The sequence below is a fragment of the Gadus chalcogrammus genome, chromosome 1 (assembly GCF_026213295.1).
Source record: "Gadus chalcogrammus isolate NIFS_2021 chromosome 1, NIFS_Gcha_1.0, whole genome shotgun sequence".
NCBI lineage: Eukaryota > Metazoa > Chordata > Actinopteri > Gadiformes > Gadidae > Gadus > Gadus chalcogrammus.
Genome location: NC_079412.1, coordinates 28,061,300 through 28,087,221, shown reverse-complemented (window position 1 = coordinate 28,087,221; position 25,922 = coordinate 28,061,300). Strand labels below are relative to the sequence as shown.

Sequence of the window (25,922 nt, the reverse complement as noted above, 5' to 3'; positions counted from 1 at the left end):
TGGCCTGGCCACGGTAGGCTCTTGTACATACGTCATCACGTCGTAACACGTCATCACCAAGCGTCCGCTGCATGGACCATAATAAAGTCCGCCGCCAGTCAGAGTTTTAACAACAATGGACAACAACACAGAGAACACAGTTCGCACTTTGACAGACACTCGACTTCTCTATGGGACCAACGTGAATCAACAGTTGAACCGCTTGATGCCATGTTTACTGTTTAATGGGAAAGAAGGCTCATCGCCTTTATTATGTCCATGGTCGTCACATGGACTATACGTCACCCAGCTCAGGTTGCGTAGCCGTGCATGTGCGCGTGTCGGCTCACTAGCATCTGTACCGTTGCGGCCCATACCGTAGCAGCACACCTCTCCCAAGTGGCCAAGTTGGCCTGGCCTGGCCAGACTGGCCACACTCACACTGGCAGATTTGAGCACGGTTAGGTGTGAAAACAGCCCCGGCCAGATGGCCTAGTGCGAGTGCACCCTAAGTGAAACACGGCCTGCTACTCCATGGGCCTCTACGGATTCTGTTTATTATGCTTAGGATTTTTTTATTCGCGGGCAATTTGCTTATGATGTTGTAACGAGTAAAGTCTACATTGGTCCTTCGCGAGTGTTTACTGGTGGTCAGGATTTGGCAGATGCAATTCTCCTCTGGGCGCTTTTCTTTTTTTAATGCAGCATAACATATGGTGCCATCAGCCCTTGCTCGTCTTCAAAAGGCTGATGCTCAGTACCTCTTTTTGTTTCGTACCCCCTTTACAGTCTGGCATTGTTTGTCTGGTAAACTTTGTTGATGTCAAGATAAGTGTTAAATTGCCAACACTGTTCTTTGTCCTGTGTATTACTAGTGTATTATTAGATTACATATCTCGAGCCAATACCCTGGTGTTTCCAACGCCGTTTTGCAAAACAAGCCAAAACACAAACTGTGGTTTTCAACTTGTATTGTTCGAATAGGATTTTCAACACCAGACAATACGCTGTAGAGCATATTGTAATGCAGCGTTGAATGGATGAATAGCTTACATAAGGGTACCCAGCACTTTTCAAACCACACTCAAGCTTATGGTTAATAAGCTAAAAAACAAACTGACGCCCTTGCATGTACGTCATTATTTGACACCCTAGTATGGTTAAACATGACTATAAATCATTACAACAACGTTTATAGGTCATAAAAGTCGAAAGAGCAAAATAGACGTGGTAACGCTGGGGTCGGTCAGAATCGACCACAAGGCGGTGCTGTTGGTGGGATGGTTCGTGCGTTGTTTGATTAACAAGTGGGTGTTTTAAATAAAGGCAGCTCTCGGGGTCGTGCGGTGTTTGGGGCGCAAGAGTTGCAAACTAAGTTAACAAGGCGCCTTGTTCAAACTACATGCGTCCGTCGACGGATGGCCGAGGGTGTGTCTGACGTATAGGACTAGTCTTTGCAGACACATACTGCCAATCAAATCGCTTCCCACTACACAGCCGATGTGTGGATCTTAAATACATTGCACTTTCTAAAAAGCTTTTTTAACTTTGCCTTTATTTTCTATTTTAATACTAAAATGCCTTTTTTAAATTTCTATTTTACTCATTTCTTTGCATTAGGGGTACATGTCTTGGCCATGGGTTGTATTTATAAATTTTACAAAATATCTTTATTTTTTATTTTTCATTTCACTTAAAAAGGTCAACCAGTTCTATATAAAAAAATGCATATTCTATACTAGAAGTTGCTGTTTTTGTGCTGTCCTAATTGCTGAATGGTGTCAGGTGTTGCTTTAGAAAAAACAATAAACGATGTGTTTTGGAGAATTATTTTCATCATTATTTGTTGGAAATAATCATAATATGATGAAGGTGTTTTAAAAACAATTCTAATTATTAATTAAAATTAAATTATCCACTTTGTGTGTGTCCGAGAAATTTCCGTCAACCGTGTTTCCCACTGACAAAACCCCTATAATTCAACGTGATGTCATTTCCTGCAGTGGTGGTAAATTTGAAAACAGTTGGGTAAGTTTTTCCTTCTCCTCTTCAATATTTCAACAATAATTTGGGTTTTACATTGAGTGGGTTAATGGCTTGTCAACTGTGTTATCAACATTTTCTTGTTCAGTTGTATTACACATTATTTTTTACTAATATTAACTGAAAGTGTATCAAAACACGAGTTGATCAAGGTCATATGGCGACAGGTTCAAGGTTGCCAGTTAGCACAAGGCCCCAAAATGGCCGAAAAGTCAACCGTGTTACCTGTCAACTGTCACCCATCAAGTGTAACACAGTTGACAGGGAGTAACACGCTGGACAATGTTGTCAGGTTTCATTGTGATAGTTTATGCTTATATTGTTTTGTTATTTAATAATGAATGCATACTGAATAACTGGTACATTAACTAACCATTAATAGTGTTAACTAAGTATTAACTAACTGTTTTAGGAAGATGAGTCGCTTATCTGCTGCTGATAAGCAGCGCCAGTTCAGGGCCCGGCGTAATGCTGATCCTGAGAAAAGGGCTGCATGTTTACAGAAGCACAGGGAGACATGGCAAGAGAACAAGCAGCGAGGAAAGGTGACGGCAGTGAACGATCTAAGCGAGAGGGGGAAGAGAAGGAAGCAAGCATATTGGAGAAAAGCCCAACGTCAGACCAGAGAGAGAAAGAAAGTGATAGAGAGCCAGTTTACTCCACCCCAGAGTCCTGAAGTTAATCCACAGCCTCGGATGTCAAGGTAGAGATTTTTCTTTGTAGAAAATAGGTTTATCAATAAATTATGAAATGATGTTGAAAAAACGAGTAACTGCTTGTCATCGTTTTTCTGTTCAATGAATATGAAGTTTAGAACTCATGATCTATAAACTAATGCTTTGTTTATCATTTTAGACAGAGAAGCGCTGGAAGGAAGAAAGTCAAGAGAAGGGAGTCAAACTTATACCGGGAAATCCAGGCTCTTAAAGGTTGGGTACGCGATTTGCGAAACGCCAGCAGATTTTGAAAATACACAACTCAAATGGTCCTACCCCCTCTCCTTCAACGCTGACTCTGACTCCACCCATTCCAAGTACCTGGACGCGCAATCATGCACGAGCGCGAACAGAGATGCGCGAGAGCGAGCCAGGCTAGCGTAGGTTTTCGTTTAACAACATGCCACTACATTCAGCTGTAAATTGCACCCAGTACCGCGGGAAGTAGGGGTTTTGGGGGTGCTGCAACACCCCCTGTCCGAGGCCCTGTCTTATCACAGAAAACGATGATTTCTAAAAACTTCGGCCAAAGTGGAGATTTCTGAAAACGCCGGTTATGTGTTGTCGTATCAACGGGGAGAAACGGGATTTTAGGTTCTGAAGCGTCACATTATGCACCAGTAAATGCTTAACGTCATGTGAGCGTCCGCTGTACCGTATTGGTCCGAATATAAACACAAACCCCATTGTAATACGACCTATATTTGGAAAAAAGATTTGAAGACCAGATCTTGATTTCATGAATAAATAAATTGTATTAATTGAAATAATATACGAAAATAAAAAGGCATAGAATAAAACTCTGCATTGCCACTAAACAGTAGTGCAAATAGGCCGTACTGATGTGTACACCAAAGACTTCCTGACACTCCTCTGCCCCGCTGTGTTCGCTCTGGCTGTGGTCGCTCCGAACTGTTTCGGCCCGTGGCAAAGCGAGTCATCCTCGCTGCTGTCCAAGGCATGTTGAGACGCAGCATTTATTTAATGCTCATATGTCCTAGTGCTGAAAAAAGGTTATATGAAAAAGTGTGAGGGTAGCGGTGGTGCGCTAAACTTGTTCTGTGAGCAGCTGGATGTGAACCATGGTGTGAAGGAAGTGAACACAACGATCGATTTTCAACTGTGCGCGCATGCACTGGTGTAATTGAGCTGCGCTGCTATATATCTTTTTTTATCAATGTGACGAGTTGCGAGTCTAGTGCAGGCCGGGTTTTTTTTTCCAGCACCCCCTGCTGAGAATACGTTCTCGCGGCTATGGTTGCACCAGATGTTATAAACATTAAACGGTCACATAAATCATTACTCTTTTTAGAAAATGTATGTTTGTTTCATATAATTGTATTGGAAGTCCTGGTTTTCACTAGGGTTGCCGCGGTGTGGACATTTTCACACCGAGTAATACACTCGTCTCAACACCGGTATTACCGAGTATAAACGGTATAAACTTTGAAACTAGGTAAACCGCCACACAAGCATCGGTTTTTAGACCCTTCTCGTCCTTCAGTTGCCGCCAACGTTCAAAAGCAGCGCCTAGGATTATTCTTGATTTCAGTTTTTCTCTTTCAGCGTTTTTATTATCAATTACTCTCTGAAAAAGAGTTTTCCTTCTCTTTGCTGGTGGTGGTGGTGGTGGTGGTGGGGATGGTGGCGTCTTGTCTGCCATGGAAATTGTCTTCTACTGCTAGGTCCAAATGTGGATTAACTAGTTCCAGTAGCTACCGCAGGATACAAACAGGAGCTTGCTCTGGGTCACGAGCTCTGGGTCACGAGTACTGCACGAAGGGGTCGCGCACGGGGCGCGGGGGAGGGGGAGTGCAGTACGACCGTTTGATTGACGTACTTACTGTCCAATGCAACGAGGTGGCAATCCAAATGATTGGCTGGAGTTTTTCGAGCCCTGCCCGTTCCACAGATGATTGACAAGTTTAATTTTCATGTCAGTACTTCTGACTCAGTGGCTGTAAGCGGGTTATGATAAGGATTTCAAGTAATTTTGCAAAAATGGCCAAAAAAGCGAATTCCGTACCCAACCTTTAAGGAATCACTCAATAAACAGAAAAGAAAAACTGAAAAATACAGGAAAAGACTAACAAGATACACCAAAATTCAGAGTCACCCAGATCAAAAACCCGCCGCCTCTTAGGAAGGGTTCCTGTGTCTCGAGAGGTGCACAAAACTTTAGTTTTCCACCATGCCCTAGTGGACAACATCAGCAGAAAGTATGCTTCTACCAAACACAAAAGAACTAGGCAGCTAATCGAAACACTTGTGTCAGGAAGGATCTTAAAAAAATACAAGTTAAAAAAAAGAATTCAGGAGAATGGGGGCCCGGCGGCGGTGGGACTGGTGCTGGCTGGCCGTCGTGTGGTAAAGGTGTTCAAAGGAAAGGTCTGTAGCGGCGAAGGGACCAGGGAAGCTAGCTCACAGAGCGCAGGACGTATGGACTCCACTGGAACAAATAGGAGAGGCTTCCCGTGGGTTCGGCCTTTGATCCGGATCACAGAGGGACTCTGTCTTGCTGTTGTGTTTTTGTCCGACATGAAGAGTCTCCCAAATCATACCATGTAGACATATCATTTTTCATATATCATATCATATAAGTTAGGCCTATACAACATCATATCATTTTGTTTCTTTTACGAAATAAAAACAAATATTGAAGGAAATATTTTCGATAGTTGTGCATTTAAAGAAATCTGAAATGTGATTTAATAAATGTGATCTAACTAAAGTTGCTTAAACGTATATACGTTATATAATCATACAAAATAACAAAGATTATTAGAAAATAATGTCTAATTGTTTCTAAAGGGCACACAAACACAAACATTTAGGCTACTGAAAGTTTCAGTTTCATACTTCAACTGAAACGGAAACTTAAAAAATTGTGCTGAGTGCTGAAGCTAGCTCGTGTCCATTATATGGATTTTAACTTGACCTGAACAACAGATAAAGGATGATATGAAAATAAATATTGAGAAAGACACTCAATAGAGTCAGGTAAGGTTGATTTATCTTCAAAGAACGATTGTTGAGGGGGGGGGGGGGGGGTAGGCAGGACCCAAGTGCACAGACTGGAAATGGTGACAGGGCAGTCGAAATGTTTATTGTTGACACAGATGATCAGGATCGGACAGGCAGAGTAAACGGGGACAGGCAAGAGTTGGGGAACGGCAGGCAATCAGCTAGACTGGGGCTTCCGTCGGCGGGCGGGTAGTCGGGCAGGCGAGGGGTCGGTGTCAGGAGGGCAGACAGGCGGGGGAGGAGCAGAAAACAGGGGAGCAGACCGGCAGGGACTCGACAACAGGCGGGTGGTCAGACAGGCAAGGGTTCGGGAACAGGCAGGATCAGCTTTGTAGAAACAGTTCTGGGGTCTCATTTATAACCGTTGCGTACGCACAAAACGGGGCTGAAATTGGCGTAGGCTACCGTGCCTTCCTGGATTCTCCAGGGATAACAATCCGACCAATGAGAAAGGCATCATGAATACTTTTGATATCCTCCTAGGCGTTGTTACAGGTGAAGGCGGAAGAGTGTGATTCGACAGGTAGCCTACTTGTGTTGGACGCTCTCAATTAAAGTAAGGTAATATAAACGCTATCTAATCTGATATCCTCGTCATTATATTCAAGTCAGTATTTTATAAAATGCAGTTGGTTTATAATATTAACCAACTGAACTATAAAAAAGAGTGATTTATGGTGCCGTTCTTACTTTCGGTTCCGTGCAGGTCGCTCACGGGAAACTACGTAGACCTTGACACTCCTGGGAACATCATAAGGTATTTGAAGAGTGATTATTTAGTTATATTCATGTTTTGTTGTTCACGGTGATAAACTGACAATGGTGATGTGAGAGTGTCGCATAACTAATCAATTTGAACCGTTGCATGTGTGAAAGGGGCTCTAGCTAGTGTGTTATTTAGCCTATAGGCCCAATCCCGTTCCTTGGCTCTTCCACCCCTCAACCCTACGCCTACGAAATGGGTCGACAACCCTTCAAGACCCAGTTACAGTACCTCCTTCGTAGTCGTTGACAGGGTTTTGATTTATTCTTTATTTTTTTTATATTTTGATACAATGTCTCTGGAATTTGACTGTATAGTTTGAATGTCTTAGAAATGCAACCTTAGCCACAAGGAAAAGCACTGTATGATTAGATAAGAATATTATTCATGCTCACAATCTGTTAGAAACTGCAGAAGCTTTATTCTGGATCAAACATCATACAAGATCAACATAATACATAAAACCAGAATAAACATAGAACTTGAGGTAGTATACCATCCATGTACAACATAAATATCATTCCAACAAGAACCAGTGATATAATGGAACTAATATTACAGAAAGGCGTCAACCGTCACATTTGATCAATAACTCAGTCGGTGTTAACCCATCAGTGGATGGTTCATCTTTCTACCTTCCCGGGGGTTGGGGGGCTTAGAGCTACCAAAGCAGGAGAGGTGCTTGAGGTGGAGGGAGGGGCTCTGTGGTGGCAGCGGCCGCAACAGAGCGGCCGCTGCCACCACATTTATTTAATGATCATTAACATAGAAACACTTACCTTTGCGGTTTAAGATCCTGTCGCATCTTTTCGCCCGCCATCTTGACTTTTCTTGATTTTCCATTTTCTCGCAAGGTATTGCGGGAACAAGTCACAACTGCAGCATTGCAAGGGTGCCCATCGAAAATCTTAACTTCAAGGGGATGCTAGCCCTCCCCCTCACCCCTTACCCTGCCTTAAAATGGCTTTCAGGACACGTCTCGCTGCGCATGAACGCCCAACAGCGAGGCGTAGGGGGGAGATTTTGGTTGGAGCAAAGGATTGAGACTGAGCCCAACACTGCAACTCCTCTGACGTCAGACATTATCCTGAGGATAATGTGCACATCCCCGCTGTACTGGGATGTGGGTCTCTAGTAGGGCTGGGCGATATATCGATATTTAAAATATATCGATATTTTTTCAAACGCGATATGAAACGAGACCATATCGTCAATATCGATATAATTTAATTTGCGTTGAAATTACAGCACATTTGTTCCAAATAACACCAGTTTCGAACCGCGCCTGCCGCCTGCTATTTCGTAACTCTGCTTATGTCTCTACCGCTCTACGTCCGGCTCACACACACAGTCTCTGCCTGCCCCCCCCCCCCACCCCTCCACTGACTCACGTCACTTTTTGAAACATGAGCCGTGTTCGAAATCGTTCACTATTCATTGGGTATTTTAAGTGCACTATATTGTGCATGAAATTAACCACTGAGAATTCGAACACCACTACAAAATGGCGAGCACCCTATATAGTGGACTATATCCGTGATAGGGAACGATTTCGAACACAGCTATTGAGTCCGCCTGCACAAGCAGCTCCGAGGAGCTTGTTTGCAAGCGGAGGCACAAGCGCGCTGATTTGGAATGTCTTGGTCTGTCACAAAGCATCTAAGCTCCTCCCCTTACTCTGCCTGGCCCGCCCAGAGACGTTGGCCCGCCAATGAGACACGACCGTGCGAGCGCCACATGTGTGTGTGAATGAACACACACACTGTAACGCAAGTGTTTCATGTCGGTTTTTTGACGTCTCTTGTATTTTCACAACGAGACTGTATTGGGGTTATCTGAGCCATGGTTGAGAAGGAATTGGGGGAAAGGAACTTTGGCTTTGACTCGCTGAAGTACATGAACTGCGACATGCCTCCCGTGTGTTCTAGAATATTTACAGAACACGGCTAAAGGCTATGTGCCCCTCGCCATTGCGATACATCCACTGTAAACAGCGCATGGTACCGTGGCTGCACGGCAGAATTTCGGGAACGTCTTTGAATACTGTGTTAGTTGCCCAGTAATACCTATATTAAAGAATACATAAAATAGCATGTCATGTCCGCCCCCCACACGCAGTCGTTACGGTTCATAATATTTCGGAGGCGCACAAAGCTTTTGGCCATGATGTTATATATTATAATGTTCTCAAGAGGCGGAGGCAGTGTCTAGTCCACGGTTTATTCAACCATCAAACTGTATTCAATTCCGAACGGTACAATCTGCGCACGGAGCGCGTGCGTCTCCAGTTCAACAGGGCTCCCTTCTGTACTGGAGATTGTTGTGGAAATAATCTACTAGTTTGCAAAGAGGCGAAGACAAAGGAAAATTAAGATGAAGATCTTTTATTCTCATACCCTTGAAAATTGAAACATCCCTGACAATTACTTCTCTATTTCTGCACTTCATCAAAGATCACATCCAACCATAACCCCATGACCACGCTTGCTCATTAGTCTTGGGTTTTGCCTGACACATCTCCTACACTGTAAAACCTAACAGTACATCTTACTAAAAGAACTAAGTAGACGTAACTTAAATCTCAAAAATCGTTGGGGTTACTCATTCACCTGAATGAACAGAACTTAAGAATCAATAATTGATATAATAACTCTTTTGTTTTGAGTGCTGCTCAAATATGGAACATTTTAAGTCTAACTTATTTATTTCAGTGTGTTCCATTGACTTATTTAACTTAAATGTAGCTATATCATTTTCATTAGACTATATAAGCTACACTTTGTGTAATTAGTTTTTATTGCTATCTCTATTATTTATAATCATTTCTGATGATTATGCAATGCCCAATTAAAACAAATAATTACTGTGACATAATTTCAATGATCACAGTGTATAGATTTAAAGTTAATCACAGAATATTGGCATAAATAAATAAGCTTATGACACATTTTCGTTCAACTTTTTTTGATTGTGTCTCAAACAGCTTGTGTGTCTTTTAACAGGCGCTAGCTCTTTATATTTGGGAAACCCATTTATCAAAAACGGCTGAATCCGAATACTCACACTTGACTACTATATAGTATGCATTTTGCAGTACGCCAAAAAATATAGCGCGTCGGAATGCTCAGTAGCCTACGCATTGTGTAGAAGACGTTTCCGAATGCGTGCTACCGCCAAAGTAAACCACGGAGTTCACTACGCTATCCCACAATGCAACCGGAGTCTAGTAACGAACGAAGAAGAGATGGCTGACCCGACACCAACAGAAAGACGTCGTAGAAAGAGAACACCGATGCTAAAGAGATGGCATGTTTAAAAATAATAATAATTAGTAAAGCTGTTTAAATGACTACTTGAAATGACCATGGAAATGTTATGAATGTTCAGCATTCAGCTTAATAAATAATGTGGCGACTCCTACCCCCGGGGAGTCTGGGTATTCATAATGTTTGGGGAAAAGGGGTTTTATTGTCTTTTTATAACTTGATGTGTTATTAGGTTAAGTGGGGTTAACGGGTTTGGGTTCTTTATTGTTTGTGTGTTAATTGTGATGTGTGTGATCGGGACCATTAGTGAGAGTGTTGTGTGTGTTGGTCAGTGGTGCCGTGTTTTCTGTTGTGTGTCTGTGTTAGAATATAGCCAGCTCTCGTGGTCGTGCGGTGCACTAAGGCACGAGAGTTGCGCCGCCATTTAAACTTGGGCTCCCGTCTCGTCCTTCCCGCGCTGCTCGCCACAGTAATTAAAGTTCGATCAGAGATTGGTGAATCCATTGTGTTCATTTAACTTGATTGGTTTAAGGCAATCGGTTTCCTCAAATGAATTGAGTAGACGAAATGTAATTTTAAGTTGTTGCAACTAGAATGTAATAAGTTACATGAACACATGTTATATACGTTGAATGAATTGCTGCATTTAAGTGTAAAAAGATAATTCTTTACATTTCACCTCAGTAAATGGAATTAGTAATGCTAACTCATAATACACATGTCACAATAACTCTAGCTATAAGAGTTATCTTTACTTACATAAAATAATTGCTGGTACTTAATTTATTTGAGTTAGTAAACTTAAATAGTTCAAGGCAATCGGTTTCCTCAAATAGTTTAAGTTCAACTAACTTGTCAGGTTTTACAGTATAAAATAGTTGTTGTTCTAAATGTCCACACGTCTTGGCCCAGTTTCCCGAAAGCATCGTTAGAATAAGTGGTTTGTGAAGTGCCCCGTAATGAAACCTTATGAGGAAACAAATAAAGTCTGCTCTCTTTGTTGCGCAAAGCATGTATCAGAAATCAGCACATTAAGATAAATGTAGCAGTGGACAGTTACAATCCTACGAATGTCGTTAGAGCAGTGCACGCTCGTTCATGTGGAGTTTTGGGAAACGGTCCAAAGAAATTTACGAAGGTTCGCAAGATCCTTCGGGAGAATGACCCTACTAGCGTGGATCCATCGATATCGGGAAACGAGGCCCTTATCTGATACCGATCTCTTTTAAATGTCTGTTTACTGTACACATTTAGCTCAGGTTTCCGGTTTTGCTTGACCCTCTCTACTGTTTTTCCAGTACACTTTTTCTATTTTATTTGTGTAAATATAATTTGACTGTAAAACTGAACTATATAAAATCGGACTCTAATGACTTAGAAATGTTGCTTTGATGCAACCCAATTTTGTGTGTTAACACGTAGAGTTTGGTCGTGTTAACACGTCATATTTTGATGGGTTAACGAACGTAACAAAACGTCGGGTCTCATTTTGGTGTGTTTACATGCAACTGGTCTATCACAGCCTACTGGGTGATCCATTCTTGTCTTTAGGGGTGATAGAAACATTACAGAATACAACTAGCGAAGTATCTTTCCTTGCAAAAGCTGCATGGATTGTTGCCTCATCGTCTGATGATGCTAGTCTAATACATTCCCCAAATGTGTGGTTTCATAAGACAGAAAGTTGTGCAGCGTTTCTTTAAACATTTAAACTTTAAACTTTAAGTTTTCACTTACAAATATTACACGTTAAAGATCCCATGGCATGCTACTTTATGGATGCTTTTATATAGGTGTTAGTGGGCCCCTAATATAGCATTTGAAGACGTTCAAGAAATGCACCCTTGGTGCAGAATTACAGCCACTACGAGCCAGTCCCACAATGAGCTCTCAACAACGCAAACGGGCCGTTTTTTAGAGGCGGGTCAAGGTAGAGGGCGGGGGTGTTGGCCTTAGCAGCTTGGGGCCACGGTACCATCTGCTAGTGTTTACGGTGGATGTATCGCAATGGCTAGGATTCATAATATCATCCGAGGCGCTTTGCGCGAGTTTGCTTAGAACAATTATCCAAATAACAAAGGAGTGTACAAAACTTGTGTTAGTGTGTGTATTCACACAAAAAACACACACGTGGCGCACGCATGGTCATAGCTCATTGTCTCATGGGCGGGACAAATTCTCTGGGCGGTCAAAGCAGAGCAAGGGGACGTAACCTGGCCCCTTATGACGACATATGGGGCCAAATTCCAAATCAGCGCGTCTGAGCTTTCATTTTTTCTAAGGCATGCAGGATACCTAGCGCTCGTTTTACACCTAACGCCATTTCTAGCCATTGGGGGACCATAGGTAGGCTATGGGAAACTCATAATAATGTTAGAAGCCTCATAAAGTGACATTTTCATGCCATGGGACCTTAACACGCATCAGTCATGTTAACGCAACATTTCTAAAACCTTATTTGCGCTGATGGCCTACGATATAACTTAGGCTAACTTGGTGCGTTCACACCAAGTGCTATATCAGTACTCGTGGCCAATGAAATGAATAGGTCAGACCTTACGTGTCTTTAATGCTTGGTTGACCATCGTCCAGGAAATGGACATGACTACATCCATATAACTGTTCATATATTTTCAAACTACATATGAATGAGTTATCACATTTATTAATGCAGTATCTTTTATTTTTCTCTCCCTAGATATTTCTGAAGTAGAAGAAGAAACCTGCAACTGCGTGGCAGTGATATGGCAGCCAACAATGCGTGTGGCCCATATATTTAGAATGTACGCATGATAAAACAATACACCTTATTTCGCTGTGATAAGAAACAACAACTACTAGGTTGAACTGGACAACCATGTTCTTCCGATTGATGTTGTTCTGTTCAGTTTATATTAATTACGTTGGCCTTACCCTAACTTACCCTGCTTACGAGTGTGGGGAACAAGATTACATTGTAGGAGACCTTTGTTGCCCTAAATGCCCTCCTGGTAAGAGTCAAATATACAAACCGTTAAAATTGCCTACAAATCTACACATTTTACTGTCTAATAATCTACAACAAATACCATATATATACCGTCCAAGAATCTACAACATATTCAAAATGTTCTTTTCAATAGGAAAGATGATTTCTGAGGATTGCAAAAAGAACAGAGCAACAATTTGCACAATTTGCACCAATGGTACCTTCCAAGAAGGACTTAATCAACAGAGGCACTGTGTATCTAACTGTACAAAGTGTGATGAAGGTACATTGCTCCCCATGCAACCCCCATATGTACTGTTGATGAGAACGTTGTGTTGTTCATGTTTATATTAGAATTTTAGTTGTTCATGTTTACATCAGAGAAGTTTTGTTGTTCATGTTTATATCAGTAGTTGTGTAGTAGTAGTTCTCTCAGGTTCCTCTGTAACTGTTGTGATTGACAGGTCTCGGCCTGAAGGTGAAGAAGTCGTGTTCATCAACATCAGATGCTGTGTGTGAGGTCCTGGATGGATTCTTCTGTAGTGACTCTAACGGAGGTGGATGTAGGACTGCTCAGAGACACACGGTTTGCCGTCCTGGTCAATACATCGGTCAAAGAGGTTGGTGTTCTATATACTGTACGGACACATTAATTATAGATAAATTGTTAAATAAATCAACGTCTGCTGAACCTATTCAGTCCCATAAGGGCCATCCTGCTTCTTACCATTTAATGTATTAGTGTCCAAGTTACTCCACGATCATCTACAACAGTCTGGCAATGATACCCACAAACACCTTTTGAATTACAATTCTGTTTCCTTGTTACTACGATGTTGATCTTATAATATTTTAGCTGTTAAACGATAAAAATTGAAAAGATTATCTCAAATATCCCCACCACATCTCAGAATGGTCGTGCTTTAATAATACATGAATATTCCTGCAGGAACAGCAGATAAAGACACAGAGTGCCTTCACTGTACTGATGGAACATTCTCAGATGGCACATCGTCATGCCAACCCCACACAACGTAAGTGGAGTTAATTAAACAATCTCTATATAGTGTACTGGTGTGGCTTTTATTTGCCTGTTTTTAAGATACATACCATAGTCATAATGTTATGTTAGTTTTTTTATAATCAGAATTAGATATTGTTTAAAGGTCATTAATACTTGACAATATATATAACTTACCATTCAGTCATTTTCTCCAAATCGGCGTCCAGTGAATTCAGACACAGGTAGATAGAGGTCATTAGGAGCAGGTAGGGGTCAGGCATCTAGCTCAAGAACCTTCCTGAAGGCCTGCAGGAAGGTTGTGGACATTGGGGATCGAAGCCAGTACCTTTGGACCAGGAGTCAAACCCCCAGTCTACTATCCTCCCCCCAGTATAGGATATACACTACACACCCTCAAACTAAACCTGTTGTCTGGTCCTTCTCATCTCAGATGTGAATCTGTGGGACTGAAACTGACGAAACCAGGAACTGATTCAACTGATTCTGAATGTGGAGAACATGGTACAGGGAGAGGACATGTGGTAGAAATAATACCAGGAGTCATACTGGTAATGGCTTTAATGGCTCTAATCATAGCCATTATTCACAGGAAGAAAAGAAGAGGTCAGTGTTACATTAAACTAACATTTATGAGGGTTACATTAAATTAACATGTATCAGGGTTATATTAAATTAACATGACAATTAACGTGGTTACATTCAACTCTAACTTGTATCATGGTTACATTGAGCTAACAAGTATCAAGGTTATGCTGAATGAGAGTGACTGCTGTCCTGACATGTTGCTGTATTGTTTATCTCTATATAGGTTTGGCTTTTAAAACACGTATGAAGGTAAGTGTTATTACTTGTTTGATACAGAACACAATAACATGTGTGAACCTAGCTGGCAGTGGTGGAGTTATTAGATGATGACCAGAGGTGGATTAACACCCAGGCTAGCCTCGGCTGAGCCTAGGGGCCCAGGTGTGCAAGGGGCCCTGGATTGGACGGACAGAAATACGTGGTTGCGGCAGCTATGGGGAACTCACACTTGTTTCTGTAGCATTACTGTTTTAGTGAAGGCCGTCTCAATGTGTGTGTGTGTGTGTGTGTGTGTGTGTGTGTGTGTGTGTGTGTGTGTGTGTGTGTGTGTGTGTGTGTGTGTGTGTGTGTGTGTGTGTGTGTGTCTGGTTGTGTCCTCATCTCCACCTGAGAGTACCCAGCTGCAGAGCTGCTCCACTGGGCTTCAGTCTCCAGTGAGTGTTGCTGCATGTGGAGGCTGGCTGTATGTCCTGACTCTCTGCTGCCTTCTCTTCCAGTGACTACACCACTAATGTCCAGTGAATCTCCTGCACCAACCGGGGACCAACAAGAATGTACCACAACTACCCCTGATGGAACTATGGATGATCAAGATGAAGATTATTAAGAGTCTGGGACCAGCCCCTCCCTCAAGCCCCACACATAATGGATCTGTGTCAGTCTCAGTCCATCAGGAGGACCATCTGCCTGTCCTCATTAAGAGAGACAATGGAGCATCCCGGTACCCCCCCCCTCAGTCTGGGTCTGGGTCCCCCCTCTCCCTCCCGGTCCACCCCCCTCAGTCTGGGTCCCCCCTCCCCCTCCCAGTCCACCCCCCTCAGTCTGGGTCCCCCCTCCCCCTCCCAGTCCACCCCCCTCAGTCTGGGTCCCCCCTCCACCTCCCAGGCCACCCCCCTCAGTCTGGGTCTCCCCTCCCCCTCCCGGACAGCCAGCAGGTCTTTGGTTCGCTCCAAGTTGGTATCAAGTTACTTTAATTTCCCAAGAGCCAAGTTTCGTATCGACTGTGTTTCATTATTGAAGGGTTATGACCTTGCAGAAGAAGAAGTAAAACCAGATATTGGAATTTCAGGATCAACATGAAAGTGAATCTGATGACTCAAACGGAGGGAGTAAATACACCAGGCAGATTATTTCGAGGGTTAGTGGTGATAATCCATATTTGATCAATCCTCACAAGCAAGGATGTTAATAAATAGACATGTGAGGTGTTTTCTGTGAGGCGTCCTGGGATATGATGGGTAACGTTGGCTTGAGTACGATCTCCATCCTGCACAGGGAATGTTTATATGGAGATGTGGAGATTGAGATGTTGGGTGAGAGGAACCACTTGTCTTTGAACGGTTTATTAGGATATTTCTGTTTGCAATGTTGTCTTTTTTAGTTTGAGCTCAATGAGTGCAATGTTGACCACTTGGTGAACATGTTTTAGTTAATGGATATGATCTCCTGACGCTAGAGTCACTCTCACAACATGTGAGAGGGAACCATTTGGATTAGATCAAATGTTTCAGTTTTCCTTAAGAGGTAAAACCCCCCCATTGGTTGATCAGGGCAGGGGGGGGGCGTTTACACTCTTTTTTAATGATACTATATGTTTCACCCATACGTGTCATTTTGAAGAGAAGGAAACTGTTTCTGCGTCAGAGATTTAGCGCCATCACTGTATTGAAGGTGTTGGATTGAATTCAGGACCAATATGCTAAATGCTAAACAGTGTTCCTCTGCTCCACGTTAAGTGAACCCTAGCCTGGTGCTCTACGTGGCCCTGCAGGAGCTGAGGGCTGGTTTAACCACACTGATCGCTCAATGTGCAACAGGTGTGCAGCCTCACCAAGCCCCAGAGTCCAAGCAGTCTGACTCGGGCCAGGTGAGGCTGCTTAAACCAGCCGTCATCCACACACACTTCACAAAACTGTGCCTGAAACGGTCTGTAAGTGTATTGTTTTTTTAAATTTATTTGGAGATTTATTAATGGGGATATTTTGCTTACATTTTACGGTGTTTATTTGTTAACAGAATTTTGGGGGTTTGGATTATTATCAAATGGCCTTTCATCTGTCCAACGTGCCCGTTCTCCAACCTTAACGACAGAATAGGAATGGTAGGTAACCTGACATGTATCATGGTTGTTCTCAATGATGGTGACTCCTAACCTGACATGTTCATGTATTGTTTAGCACTATATTATTGTGTCTCTAACTGATGTTTCTCAGTGACACAAGGTACTCATCTTGCTTCTGGAAACATTGGACCCGAAGCTTGTATCTGTTTTTAAATGTGTTTGTATTATAATTGTGGATGCCTCATTTGCATCCTTCTTAAATGTTTAGTATTGTTTTATATATGTATATAGATGTATATATTGTATATATGCTGTCCTTATGGACCTTATATGTCTTGAATAAAAAGTTGATTGATTGATATAAATATCAAGGACCGGATCAACTATATATAAAAACATGTATGTGTTTTTGCTTTAGTTGGACCATGGATACACAGATGTGAGAACCTATAGGCCTGGCAGTGGTGATTATCAAATCCTAGGTCTGTCTTTGTGTGACGAGCTCTGTGGAGCTGACCGTACCCCAGACCAAGGACATGGTCATGTTTTAGAAGACCTTCTGCGCGGTGCATACAGGGATCAGAGACTGAAGGGTCTGATCGGTACCCTGGGGCTGTTGACGACGGACTGGGTTTTGAGGCACTGACCCCATTTGCACGAAGGTGCAGCAGCAGTTATATCTCTAAGGAAAAATTGAGGATTTAATATCAATACCGTTACGATGTCCCTGTTTTGCAAGGCTTTGATTGAATCTGTTGGACATTTTTTAATATAAATCCACTGGGTAGACTGATGAAAGTGGCCAGTAAGGTCATTGGGATTGGGCAGAACCAGTTGAAGGACATTTTTAAGAGGCATGTGCTCAGGAAGGCCCATGGCGGCCTGAACTCTCCGGGCTTCCCCGTGCAGGGAGGGTCGGGCTTCAGGGTGCCATGGGGGAAGACTAAGGAGGACCAGGAACTCCTTATATCCCTGTCGCCATTGAGTTATAGATTCGCTAACAAAATGCAACATTCCCAAAAAAATCTATTTTTTTCTGTTGCGGGCGGATCAACGTCATACATGAGAAAGCACCTCCCAAACCATCACCCAAGTGTGCAGGTTTTAGCGTAGAGGGAAGACGACACTCCTGTCCCCTCTCAAACCAGTACAACAACCAGTTCAACCATGGTAGGAGCTATCTCCTCAGGAACTCAACCTTCATCCACTACATCTGTGGCTTCTTGCCCCCTCTACCTCTACAACGGGCTCAGAAGTGAGACCAAAAAGACCCACAAACCACTCTGGGTTCCTTGCTGTGGAGAACCATGGGCCCAAAGACGCAAAGCCATCTGGACAAGGAGTTATTCAAAATGGTGGCTCAGGAATTCCAGCCGTTTTCGATGGTAGAATACGAGGGGTAGGTAAACTAACATGTATCATGTTACGTTAAACTAACGTGTATCATGGTTATATTAAACTAACATCATGATTACATTCAACTCTAACATTTATCATCTTACATTAAACTGACATGTATCATGGTTAAATTAAAGTCTAACATGTATCATGGTAACATTAAACTGACATTTATCATAGTAACATTAAAGAACATGTATCATGGTTTCATTAAACTATAACATGTATCATGGTTTCATTAAACTATAACATGTATCATGGTTAGGCTTAATGTTAGTGACAGCTGTCCTAACATATTACTGTATTAAACTAACATGTATCATAGTAACATTAAATAACATGTATCATGGTTAAATTAAACTATAACATGTATCATGGTTTCATTAAACTATAACATGTATCATGGTTAGGCTTAATGTTAGTGACAGCTGTCCTAACATATTACTGTATTAAACTAACATGTATCATAGTAACATTAAATAACATGTATCATGGTTACATTAAACTCTAACATGTATCATGGTTATGCTGAATGATAGTGACTGCTGTCCTGACATGTCACTGTATTGTTTATCTCTTAATAGCATCGGCTATAGAAGACGTGATAAGGTAAGTGTTTTCACTGGTTTGGTACAGAACACAATATGTGTGAACCTGGCTGGCAGTGGTGGAGTTATTAGATTATGACATTGCAATGAACCCGATGTTTTATTCACAATTTTATTTCATAGAAAAGGGAAAGACAGAAAAGACTGTGATTCAAAACATTTCATCTAATTGTACCAGAGAGTCAGAGCCTACCTAGCAGAGGGACCAGAGTGGCAGACCTACTGAACAACAGCATCTAGGTATTAGATTATAGAATGGAGCTATCCATGTATATAAGACACTACTCTCATAGCTGGGGCGATGTGGCCAGCATAACGTCAGCTCAGTGGCGTTTATAACGTAGCTCACTGAGTCGTCATGACAACACAGAGCAGGGACAAAGGGTAGAAAGACTTCTGTCCTTGTTTGACCACGATAATGGCAGCCGTCTCCCAACACGTACTCAGTCTGTCAAGATGTTCTTCTGTGTAGAGGCTAATTCAGAGTGGAAACCAGGAACTGGTTCAACTGATTATATATGGAGCAGTTCATAATGATAGGATGGATAAGTTTAATAATATCAACCATAGTCCTGGGAGGTAAGGGTTACATTAAACTCTAACATGTATCATAACATGTATCATAGTTACAATAAACTAACATATATCATGGATAGATTTAACTAACATGTATCATGTTACCTTAAACTCTAACATGTATCATGTTACATTAAACTAACATGTATCATGTTACATTAAACTAACATGTATCAGGGTTATGCTGAATGATGTGACTGCTGTCCTGACATGTTGATGTGTTGTTTCTCTCTACAGAATTGGAAAAACAAATAGATGAGATGGTAAGTGTTATTACTGGTTTGATACAGAACACAATAATATGTGTGAACCTAGCTGGCAGTGGTGGAGTTATTAGATGATGACCAGAGGCGGATTAACACCCAGGCTAGCCTCGGCTGAGCCTAGGGGCCCAGGTGTGCAAGGGGCCCTGGATGGGACACACTATTTTCAATTTGACTTAAAATAAAAAAAGACTTGACTCCTATTGGCCCATAACAAGAACCATTAAAAAGTGAAGCAGCTGATTGGGTAGATGTGTGGGCCATGTCATGTGACCAGGTTCATAAAGTCAGTTTGGTTGTAAAGGAATACGTCACGTCCGCTGGACAGCAAAGAGGCAGAATGTCTGAAAAGCGAAAAGCACAAGTGTTTCCATTTGTCGATATAGCACTCTGACTATTTATGACTTTGCCTGTGACCAATGCCAGCAGGGGGCGCTCTTCTTCAAAATGGGCGGTAGTTAAAGATAGGCCGAGATCCACAATGGGCCAAAACAGACTGAATCCCCGTCTCTTATCTGTCCGTTGATAGCGATATTCTGCGCAAATTGGATTTTACCAGCCTCATTAAGGAGATCTGTCGGTCGGTTGGTCAACAGAAGGGAGGCCATGTAATATTCCTAGCACCCTTTTATACATGGCGAAAAATGTATTACTTTTTTACTGCGTGATAAGTAAGGGGGCCTCCCAAGAATTCTAGCCTAGGGTCCAATCACCACCTTGATCCACCACTGATGATGACCTTGCAATGAATCCAATGTTCATATTTGATTCACATTTTTATTTTATTTATAAAGGAAACACCGGAACAGAGGTCGGACTGTTACGGTAAGTTCTTATTCCACATGCTTCACTTTGTAAATGAGTAACAGATCATTTATTAATATCCAGTGATGTGCAAGGGTTACTGACTCACACCAAGTCAAATGATATCACTGTGATTCAAAACATTTCATCTAATTGTACCAGAGAGTCAGAGCCTACCTAGCAGAGGGACCAGAGTGGCAGACCTACTGAACAACATCCTCTAGATATTAGATCATAGAATGGAGCTATCCATGTATATGAGCAGGGCTCTACACTAACTTTTTTTTTCAGGAGCACTCGTGCCCCTAAGTAAAAAATTTAGGAGCACAGGAAAAAAAAATAGGGGCATAATAGGTTTTTGTTTAGAACATTTATTAGCGTGCAGAAATTGCACACACCAACAGCACCAACTTACTAAAGCAAAATTAAGACAAATAAAGAGGCAAGATTACATTTAGGCTACACAAAAACAGCACCAATTTCGGCTTCCACCGTACCAGGGTTATTGGGCTGGGTGCGATTTATATAGAAATCGGGACAGCGAGAATGCATAGTGGACTCGATGTGTTTCACCACAGCATCGCGTTTCAGCTTAGGGTTCCCCGTTATAAACAGAGAGGAGCCTGCCATTGCCGATGGGGCTTCCTTACAAAATGTACAGAATTTTTTTTATGTTCTTAGCATCATAATCTAGCCACCCGAAATCCTTCAACCAGTAGGGGGATGAATTTGTAGACTTTATCGACTACAGTAACAGCATTAACTTTCTCCACGCAGTCTATTCATAATATTGTAATGACCACGGAAAAGGCAGTGAATGAATTATTGATTAGACAGCGATTTAGATACCTAATAAACTGTTTGAACGCCCAAGACTGGTAACCATAGCAACGTAGTTAAACAAACCCTGCTAAACCCTCCCTTAGTGCTCCCCGCGCTACGGCCATCCGGAGGCGCACAGAGCTTTTGGCAGTGATATTATATATACAATACAATTATATTATATTATATACTATTCTCTATAGAGCTCGGGGAGTCGCAAACGGCAACAATCACTTTCTCCTCCATTCTGCGGTTCACCCCGGACTGCACTGCAGGGAACGGTTGGCCGGTTGAACGCTGATTGGCTGTTACGTTACGCACGTCACTCAGTGGCCACGCTGTTGAACGCTGATTGGCTGTCATCACGCGAATGTCGTGGAAAAGTTTAAATATTTCAACTCGAGCAAAAGTGGCGTGCTGAAAATCCACCTGAAATCCACGTGAACGCGCTCGCCCGTGCCGGGCAAAAGTGTCGCGCTGCAAATGGTATCGCTGCTTTGTATGGAATCGTTTCGCCCCTTCACGTTTGGTGTGAACGCACAGTATAGTGCGCTGTGGAGAAGTCACTCGCACGCGTGCTCCTGTTCTGTTTTTCGCGTTCGCACGCCGAAATATTCACTCGCAAATGCGAGTGAAATTGGCGCACTGTAGAGCCCTGTATATGAGAGACACTATATGAGGCATTTTCTCATGACCCATGGGGGACGGCACGAGCATTTAAAAAAAAAAAAAGCATCAGCGCTGCGAAGTGGTTTTCTATTATCTATCATATCACTGTGTGGGGATTTGGCATATTGGCGCCCCTCTGGCTGCAGGCGCCCTGCTTACTGAGAAGGTTCCGTGCACAGAAGCTGTGTGAGAAGGGGAGAGGGAGGGGGGCGCGGGGGACAGTTCACCTCTGAGTCTCCCAAATGGAACGGACAAGGGGGGGGGGCGGGGCATCCGCTGTTAGCGTGGGTTGAAATCTGCCTGATGTAGAGCAATACTCTAATGGAATAGTGGGCTAAAGTCACACACCTCGAATCTCTTGCAATTGAGAAATCTAAGTTTCTCTTTCACTCATATTGTTATGATAAAACGTGGCTGTTCGTGCCTATTGGGGGGATGAAGAACCGCCACTGGTCATGACTACACAGAGCAGGGACAAAGGGTAGAAAGACTTCTGTCCTTGTTTGACGACGATAATGGCGGCCGTCTCCCTACACGTATTCAGTCTGTCAAGATGTTCTTCTTTTGAAAACGCCTGGGGTCTCATTTATAAAACTGTGAGTGGGATCGTTGCTAAAAGTGTACGTACTCCCAAAAGCCAAGTTTTGCTTGCGCCAAAATATATTCAGACTGCGTACGCACACCGTACGCAATCTTTGCTTTATAAATCACAGAGTGCCTACAAGTGTGCGCAGCTGAATCAGCTTAGCGTTCCGCCCTGTACACGCCCCTTTTTAACCATAAATGGTCAATGCAAATGACCTCATGAATGCGATCTGCATATAAAAACAGACTCGGATGCAAATATTATGTCTTGTCGGAAACAATGGCAGAAGTACTGAGAAAAGCAAAAAAGCGAAATTTCACGGAGGTTGATGTGAAGACACTTGTGGGTGAGGTGGAGGCCCGAAAGGTAGTTTTGTTCGGCGGTCACGGGATTGGGATCGCCAAAAACAAAAAGCAGAGTGAGTGGCAACATGTTGCTGCAGCAGTGAACTCTGTCAGTAGCACGGAGCGCACAGTCCCAGAATTAAAAAAGAAGTGGACTCGTCTGACATAAAGGTACATATTTTTATGTACCAATAAATCGTTATGGTCCCTAAAGACCCTCTCCCTCCGAATCCTGCCATTTGCATGGTCCGCCAGAAGTGCCATATGGTGCAGCATTACCACGGCGCTCACCTCTGCATTTATAGGGTTACGGTAATAAGACTGACCGAGAACACCTTGGATAATCAGTTTGTAATCACCCACGTAAAATGTTCTTGAACATAACCCCTCTGGGTGTGTCTGGGTGTGTCTGGTTGTGTCTGGTTGTGTGTGTGTGTGTGTGTGTGTGTGTGTGTGTGTGTGTGTGTGTGTGTGTGTGTGTGTGTGTGTGTGTGTGTGTGTGTGTGTGTGTGTGTGTGTGTGTGTGTGTGTGTGTGTGTGTGTGTGTGTGTGTGTGTGTGTGTGTCCTCATCTCCACCTGAGAGTGCAGAGCTGCTCCACTGGGCTTCAGTCTTCAGTGAGTGTTGCTGCATGTGGAGGCTGGCTGTATGTCCTGACTCTCTGCTGCCTTCTCTCCCAGGGACTACACCACTAAGGTCCACTGACGGTCCTGAACCAACCAGGGACCAACAAGAATGTACCACAACTACCCCTGATGGAACTATGGATGATCATCATGGTGACCAGAGTCTGGGTCCAGCCCCACCCTCAAGCCCCACAGATAATGGATCTGTGTCAGTCTCAGTCCATCAGAAGGACCATCAGCCTGTCCTCATCAAGAGAGACAGTGGAGCCTCCCGGTCCACCCTCCTCAGTCTGGGTCTCCCCTCCACCTCCCGGTCCAGCCTCCTCAGTCTGGGTCTCCCCTCCACCTCCCAGTCAGCCAGAAGGTTTCGTTTTCGCTCCAAGTCGTTATCAAGCTGCCTTGAAAATCCCAAGTTGCCAACCGACCTTCTTTCACTATTGATGGATAACGACGTTGCAGATGAAGAAGTAACGCCAGTTCGCGAAAATCACGATCAACCTGAAAGTGAATCTGATGACTCAAACTCACTAAAACCTGTCCCCATCAGGAGAGACCATGGAGTCTCCCAGGTCACCCCCCTCAGTCTGTCAGCAAGAAGGTGTCGTGTTCGCTCCAAGTCGGTATCAAGTCACTTTAATATCCCAAGACCCAGGCGCCGTGCTTCACTACTGAAGGGGAATGACATTGCAGAAGAAGAAGAATGGCCAGTTCTAGAAAATCTGGATTAACCTGAAAGTGAATCTGATGACTCAAACTCAGAAACGGAGGTGGAAATACACCAGTCTGAAACATTTATTTTTTTTAGAACTTTTTTATTGATGATACTTTTTGATGTTTTTACACTATTTTTCACACTAACGATGACGCGTAAAATTTTAACCCATGATTAATTTTGTAGAGAATGAAGCTGTGGTTCCGTGCTAAACGTTAAGTGCTATCATTGTATTGAAGGTGCAATAATTCAGGTGCTGAACAGTGTTTCTCGGCTCCACTTTAAGTGAAACACGGCCTGCTACTCCATGGGCCTCTACGGATTCCGTTTATTGCGCTTAGGAAATTTTTATATGCGGGCAATTTGCTTATGATGTTGTAACGAGTGAAGTCTACATTGGTCCTTCGCGAGTGTTTACTGTTGGTCAGGATTTGGCAGATGCAATTCTCCTCTTTTTTTAATGCAGCATAACATATGCTACCAGCAGCCCTTGCTCGTCTTCAAAAGGCTGATGCTCAGTACCTCTTTTTGTTTCGTACCCCCTTTACAGTCTGGCATTGTTTGTCTGGTAAACTTTGTTGATGTCAAGATAAGGGTTAAATTGCCAACACTGTTCTTTGTCCTGTGTGTATTAGTATTACTTATCTCGAGCCAATACCCTGGTGTTTCCAACGCCGTTTTGCAAAACAAGCCAAAACACAAACTGTGGTTTTCAACTTTTATTGTTCGAATAGGATTTTCAACACCAGACAATACGCTGTAGACAGAGCATATTGTAATGCAGCGTTGAATGGATGAATAGCTTACATAAGGGTACCCAGCACTTTTCAAACCACACTCAAGCTTATGGTTATTGTCCCCACCACTTCTAAAAACAAACTGACGCCCTTGCATGTACGTCATTATTTGACACCATAGTATGGTTAAACATGACTATAAATCATTATAACAACGTTTATAGGTCATAAAATTCGAAAAAGCAAAATAGACTACAGCGTGGTAACGCTGGGGTCGGCCAGAATCGACCACCACGAGGCGGTCCTGTTGGTGGGATGGTTTGTGCGTTGTTTGATTAACAAGTGGGTGTTTTAAATAAAGGCAGCTCTCGGGGTTGTGCGGTGTTTGGGGCGCAAGAGTTGCAAACTAAGTTAACAAGGCGCCTTGTTCACACTACATGCGTCCCTCGAATGATGGCCGAGGGTGTGTCTGACGTATGGGGGACTAGTCTTTGCACATACTGCCAATCACTTCCCACTACACAGCCGATGTGTGGATCTTAAATACATTGCACTTTCTAAAAAGCTTTTTTAACTTTTTCTATTTTAATACTAAAATGCCTTTTTAACTTTCTATTTTACTCATTTCTTTGCATTAGGGGTACATGTCATGTCCATGGGTTGTATTTATAAATTGTGCAAAATATCTTCCTTTAATAATACTAGTTATTTTTCATTTCACTTAAAAAGGTCAACCAGTTCCATAATTTTTTTTTCTGAAAATGCATATTCTATACTAGAAGTTGCTGTTTTTGTGCTGTCCTAATTGCTGAATGTCAGGTGTTGCTTTAAGAAAAAACAATAAACTATGTGTTTTTGAGAATTATTTTCATCATTATTTCTTGGAAATAATCATAATATGATGAAGGTGTTTTAAAAACAATTCTAATTATTAATAAACATTAAATCATCCACTTTGTGCGAGTCCGAGAAATTTCCGTCAACCGTGTTACCCACTGACAAAACCCCTATAATTCAGCAAGGGTTTGCTCCAAAGTCACATGTCCAACACCACGTGATGTCATTTCCTGCAGTGGTGGTAAATTTGAAAACAGTTGGGTACGTTTTTCCTTCTCCTCTTCAATATTTC

General features: G+C 42.6%; 1 protein-coding gene and 1 long non-coding RNA gene across 3 annotated transcripts in view; both read left to right on the top strand.

Moving 5' to 3' along the window:
- Positions 1 to 25,922, top strand: part of LOC130390071 (tumor necrosis factor receptor superfamily member 14-like) — a 65,740-nt gene that overhangs the window by 9,322 nt on the left and 30,496 nt on the right. Inside the window, exons 1-7 of one of the 2 annotated variants that reach the window (XM_056599800.1) lie at positions 6,008 to 6,323; positions 6,469 to 6,519; positions 12,490 to 13,042; positions 13,224 to 13,379; positions 13,709 to 13,793; positions 14,214 to 14,386; positions 14,592 to 14,815. In XM_056599800.1, coding sequence (XP_056455775.1) covers positions 12,649 to 13,042; positions 13,224 to 13,379; positions 13,709 to 13,793; positions 14,214 to 14,386; positions 14,592 to 14,695 — 912 coding nt within the window. In that variant the 5' untranslated portion in view covers positions 6,008 to 6,323; positions 6,469 to 6,519; positions 12,490 to 12,648 and the 3' untranslated portion in view covers positions 14,696 to 14,815. Of the gene's footprint in view, positions 1 to 6,007; positions 6,324 to 6,468; positions 6,520 to 12,489; positions 13,043 to 13,223; positions 13,380 to 13,708; positions 13,794 to 14,213; positions 14,387 to 14,591; positions 14,816 to 25,922 lie in introns of those variants that run through there. The other variant, XM_056599798.1, reaches the window with a different exon arrangement.
- LOC130390109 (uncharacterized) lies at positions 15,495 to 21,951 on the top strand. Its single transcript, XR_008896746.1, has 3 exons — positions 15,495 to 16,688; positions 17,068 to 18,048; positions 18,632 to 21,951. It is a non-coding gene; the product is annotated as an uncharacterized LOC130390109 (long non-coding RNA).